General features: G+C 39.3%; 1 protein-coding gene across 1 annotated transcript in view; it reads right to left on the reverse strand.

Moving 5' to 3' along the window:
• Positions 1 to 4,321, reverse strand: part of LOC131332451 (26S proteasome non-ATPase regulatory subunit 14 homolog) — a 7,055-nt gene extending 2,734 nt beyond the window's left edge. Inside the window, exons 1-3 of the mRNA XM_058366672.1 lie at positions 4,062 to 4,321; positions 2,800 to 2,977; positions 313 to 394 (exon numbers count right to left, since the gene is read on the reverse strand). Coding sequence (XP_058222655.1) covers positions 313 to 394; positions 2,800 to 2,977; positions 4,062 to 4,203 — 402 coding nt within the window. The 5' untranslated portion in view covers positions 4,204 to 4,321. The remainder of the gene's footprint in view (positions 1 to 312; positions 395 to 2,799; positions 2,978 to 4,061) is intronic.
• Positions 4,322 to 6,109: the final 1,788 nt, after the last annotated feature.

A 6,109-nucleotide genomic window follows, 5' to 3' on the forward strand; every position in this document is an offset into this window, starting at 1 on the left:
TGGAAATACAACTCTCCAGTCTCCACACACACACACACACAAAAAAAAAACAGACCACAATTGCTTACATCACCATTTCCTTTTCATCATCTCTCTACTCACATGGTTCTAACATGAGGCCCTCCCCACACTATGGGTGATAGCTCCCATCCAAAAATAACTAGTTGCTCCAGCAATCTGAGCACACGTATCCAACCAAGATATAACTAAAAAAGAAATATTATGTAAATCCTGATTAGTATATTGGACTACCAACCACAACTATGTAAAGCCACCACCAAATCCTACAACAATTTACGATAGAACACAGACCTGTTGAGTGTTGATGTCCACACCAGAGAGCCAACAGCCAAATCCAGGATGCGAATGATACCATCCAACCACCATCTCCGGTCTGTAATAACACGCAAAAGGACAAGCTAATTATTACATTGAGATGGATAAAAAAGAATCCAACTAGGAGAATACCAATGACAGTCATACGAGTAACATGTAGATTTATGTTCTTCGAAAGTAGGGGCTCTAGGGTGGGTGGAGAGGAACAATACTCAATATATTACAATAGCTGTGTGATACTGAAGGAAATAACTATAACATGTATTGGCATCAGCCTTTGTAGGGGTCCTTGGGGATGTGCTCCTAATTATGAATGGCTCTACATCTTTGAATTTCGGCAAGCATTAGATCATGTCTTGCTTCAGACTTGCACAGTACCTGTTACTAGTAACTTGGCTTGATGATATTTACAATTTAAGATAGGAACTAGAATATATCAGCTGCAGTTACAAAGACGAGCTATGTTGAGGTCATCTGAAGAAGGAACAAAAAACAATCAATGAAAGAAAGCTTTCTAAAGATTGGGACAAGGAAACCGATAAAGTTGTGTAGAGAAAGGCTTCCTTTCTCCTGATATCAAAACCGGGTCCATGGAATCACCAAGCAGAGAAACAACGCTATTGTTTCATGGATACAAGCAATGCCTGATTTGGACATGGCAGGAGATAGCTTAACACATTAAAATGTCAGTTCTCAAAATGACACTAGTGACCTGTCATACATTCCAAACCTCACAGTAACAAGTAGGAACCTCAAAGTCCTCAACACACCAGCTTTCCAAACTCAATTATACTTGATCACATCTACAGTGATCTGCACATAAGGAGTTGATGTTTGGGTCCCACTCTACTCCCCTCCGTGAAATCAGACAGCCTTCTATCTTGCTAAAGTAATCACTGCATGAACTACTGCATGCATGAAGCGTGGGTTTCATGTGAGTATAGAGTAGTTCATTCAGTATTTTCTGGATTATTCCTAAGCTATTCCCAGAGTTGTTGCCCCAATGGATTGGGATTTCTTCCACTGGTCAACTTTTCTTATCTCCTCATTAAAACCCCAAAACTTACAACATAAGCTCCTAACAGCAACTATATTTTTGCATTTGCTGTGGAATCGGGAGATACTCTTTGCCAAAAAGCATGACACATTTACTCAGAGTCAATTGTCAATGCAACTTTACATGTTTCAAAATCCTTGTTAAACAACTTATCTCTCCTGTAAATTTTTTTTTTATTTTTATCAGCCTTATCTCTCCTGTCATTGATGTTCTTCACTTACTTTATTGGCTACAAACCTATAACATGAGGTGCCAAAATGGGGTGCAACTAAAAGGACATACAAAGAATCAACAATATTCAGTTGTATCAAATCAAACCCATATTTTCAGTGAAGTAGGGAAAACTTGCACCCAACTTTAGAACGGACGTCATAATTCGCTTACATGTTGGATTAAGTTCATAGTGCCATTAAAAGAAGCAACAGTTCCAATCAATCCCTCAGAATGCAGAACATCGATCAGCTAGGCAGCAATTGGAACCATTTTTCTTGCTTTTGTCATTGCATCTCGAACAAACGGGTCTTGTGGGAAGGACTCCCTCCAGAATCTCTGCTCTATTGGGCAAAGCTCCTAAGACTCAAGACTCAAGCTCAAGTATCATTGCCATTCAAACACCGGCAAGAGAACGTAACTATAATGCAAATACATAATGAGGGCAAAACACATGGCTTCCATGATTTCTCCCTCTCTTCCTGGCTTGTAACTGGTGCAAAACTGTTAACGGCTTATAATTGAAGCGAATAAGATAGTAAATTTAAGTAATTCAATTCAGCTCAAGAACCACCAAATGGCTACAATTGAACAGCTTTTAACACTGCTGAATTTATTGTAGCTTCCAATCTTAGAGTCTTAAATAGATTTAATAGCTTAAGTATAATTCTCCTTTACATCACAACGTTATACAAAACCATCTTTTTCTCCGACTCCCCTCCCCCAATCAAGGAACTCTACGAGTAGCAATTTGAAAGGACTGTCAGGTCACCAATTGTCCCAAAAGCGTAAGCTATTAGGAAATTGCCAAATGTTGTACATGGAAACTTATATATTCATAAATAGAGTGATACGAAAGAAGGAGAGAAACATAATGCAAATGGGAAACAAACACAAATGAAGAGACTTGAACCTAAGGCCTCTCCCCAACCTGTGCTATGTTAAAGTTACCAATTCTCCTAAAAGCTTAAACTGTGAGAGAGTGTGTATCAAGTTATTCAACATGTCCTACCACAAACTTCCACCCTACACCACATCCACATCCATTAAGAAAAATAATCCCTCATAGAGCATACCGCCATCAATGCAGTAAATTGGTAAGTAAATGACCAGGTAAGTACCATTATGTTCCAATAGAATACATAAACTGCACACCACAGTCCAAAAACAAGTCTTTTAGTAAGGGAGTGAATTACCGTCCTGTTTGTTTGAGCATATCAAGCATGTTAGTCTGGAAAACATGGTCAACAGCTTCGACACTGACGCCAGTACCACTCTGTGGCATCGCAAAGACATCAACAACACGAACCGTGTACTCATCCACAAATTCACCCAACATCAACCCCATCACTTCCATAGGAACCCCTGCTCTCCCTGTAAACATTCCAAATAACCTCCAATTATAGACTAATGGAATATATGTTTAATGTCGAAAACAACATATAAGAAAGTTTGCTATAGGTTGCTTAGCTTCTAAAACTAGAGTGGACTTGGTGATAGAACGGAAGAGATGCATTTTCTGGATCTCTGTATATCTACAATCCTTAAATGGAAGGATACAAATTACTCCTCTCAAATAAAACAGACAAAACCATCACAATAAAATATCCAAACTAGATGCCCAATCCAGGGATGGACTCAAACGAAGGATCATAGAGTTGGGTGGACGAACATTATAGAAATTTTTTTAAAACAAAAGTTGGCTGGTGAACCTATATAGCTTTAAATTTTTTTATGAAAAATTATTACGATTACAAAGAAAATTTGGAACTTGGATAGCACTGTCACCCGGACCCATCCACCCCTCGGTCCGTCCAAATCTATCTAAGCTATGCAATTCAAGTTCTAACTATCGAAACAGAGCCTAAGAGACCGGAAACCCTAACTAGGCTCTGGTACTAATGTACAATGTACCTATTTAGATTAGCAACTGGCAATGTGGCATATCTATTACTACTATTAAAAAGGGAACCCCTTTTTTGTTGTAAACTTCAGTTTTGAAGTTCCAAGCTACCCCTTTAACTACCTAAAGAAACTACAAAGGGGAAAAAAAAAATTACTTCCTGAATTTTCTTCTCCCCTCTTTCCTATTCTCACTTCACATCCCAGATTTCATTGCAATTAACCACAAATCAATGTATTCTGATGATTTTTTTTTATTTTTTTGGTAATGCAGGATGTCCCGGACCAACTAGCGCGCATGGCTAAACCCCATAGCCCATCCCATAGCCATTGCACACGCTTACGCATGGGGTTAGGTGGCCCTGGCAAGAAGAATTGAACCTGAGACCTTAGGATGGACCAAACCCCTAATTCTCAAGCCAAGATCACTTGCACAACCCTCGGAGTTTGTTTTCTTACGACTTGCAAATGCATCGCGTCTGCCCGGCGTCTAGTGCATATGTACGTGTATGAGTAGATAGTTAAAGGGAACCGTAAAGGGTGAAAGGATAATTACCGTGCTTGAGCATTTTAAGGAGGGCAAGTGAAGAGATGTAAACTTGCTCTGAGGAATCGAGCGTCGGCGAGTCCGGCGGCGGGTGTCCCAGTGCTCCTCCGGCGCCGGCGAACATTCTCTGCAGTCTCTCCATCCCCGACATTCTCTCTCTCTCAACGATCGGAATTCGATTTCTTTGATGGCAAGAATGCTCAGATTGGTACTCTTCCGATTGAAACACAGCGCGAAGTATGTTTTTGGGTAAACTTCAGTTACACCCCTTAATGTTTGCAGATATGACAATGGGATCCCTATAAGGTACTGGAAATTACCGTCCTCAATCCAAGGGTAATTTACACAATCTTCCGTCGGTTGACCGTCAAACTTACAAAATGCCAACTTTAACCCTGCTTTCAAGTTCCTGGTGTTTGTTTTTCTTAACAACAAATAGGTAAATTTTATTAATGACATGTAACGGAGACAAAGATTGAATGGAGCAAGAGTGAGAAAACAAATCACAACGGAAGAGAAAATTCCAACAAGGTTGGCACTCAATCCTCCCGAGGATCATATTCAAGTTCTTGATTTCTGTATAATCTCTTCATGAAACCTAACAATTCAAAAGTCTATTCAATTTCCTTTGGACCAATACAAAATAGGGATGACAATCGATTGGTTATAGATCATGTGGTATTTTTTTTTTTTTTTTAGATCATGTGTTGTTTATGACTGCTTTTCCATAAGTTATGCACTATTTATATTAGTAGTACCACATTCCAGGGACGGAGGTAAAGCCGTAGGGGTGGAAAATATCATTTGATTAGGACCGAAAGGGAAACTGGAAGGAATTCCAAATGGCGGAGGCACGCGCACAATCGTGAAGAACATGACAAGCCGATTCTGGGGCAGAAGGGGCACCATTCGCGGTAGGAGGATGGAGTGGTATGACGGAGAAACAGGTTGGTATGAGTACTGGAGAGATGATCATGGGAGGCAAGCCAAACAAAGTGTTGAATGCGATACGTACAAGGGAGACGCCATATCCACTTCCAAGGACGGTTGGTAGAAGAAAAGTCCTTGTTAGGAATGAGAGATGACTTAGAAGTCAAGTACTTCTCTCTCAAGTAGAGATGACTTATTAGCTGGCATCAGAGTCTCTCTAGCTGCATCCATACGGCCGATTAACCACAAACCAGTGATTAATGTCATTGCAGGGCTTTGGTCACACAAGGAGAGGACAGTTTGGTTTGGATCTTATTCATGATCACCACCAGAGAGAGACCCAGCCGAAAACCAACCGGATCAATACCCCACAAGAATTAAGGCATGATCTGCAGACGCAGCCAGATGGGATGGGGTTGAGAAGCTAATTAACTACTATTGAAAAGCAGTACTAAACTTTTATTTTTGTCAGACAATAGAATGTTAGTATTTGTTAGATTACTAGGAGGGCCACCTCTTGTCTATAAGAGGCGAACCCTTCCTCCCGTTTCAAAGGATCGATATACGACCATTGGGCTAATGAAGATTTTTGAAAGTAATGTGCAGAGAGAGATAAAAAATATATATTGGAGATTGTGTCCAGAGATGTTGAAGTCCCAAAACAAAAGGCCTAAAGGTTGCTACTTTGACTGGTAGGGATTTAGATTTATTCCATTAGTGGTAGATATAGGTCATGCGGAATTATTGGCTGTACCCACTTCAGAAACATACTTTTTGAATAGTTAAATTTGATAGTAACAATTACGAATATGATTGCATTAATTGAGTGCCTCGAATTTTATAGTTTCATGCTTTTATGTTTGACTCCTCAATAATCTAATTTCCTGGCTTGAATAATTAAGCACCGAACTTATAAATTCGAAATTTTTGTATAATCACTTATTAATCACATAAAAAGAATAAAGAGTTATCACATTTCTAACAATTGTATCACGGAGGTTCCAGAGGCAAAAAAAAAAATCAATTGTCCGAATAGGACAGTATTATTAAAGAAGAAAAGGAAAAAATAAATTGAAAGGTGCATGGAAAATATTTTACACAATCTCAAACGCAGAAATTCAACTAAT

This window comes from Rhododendron vialii, chromosome 7a (assembly GCF_030253575.1).
Source record: "Rhododendron vialii isolate Sample 1 chromosome 7a, ASM3025357v1".
NCBI classification, from domain to species: Eukaryota; Viridiplantae; Streptophyta; class Magnoliopsida; order Ericales; family Ericaceae; genus Rhododendron; species Rhododendron vialii.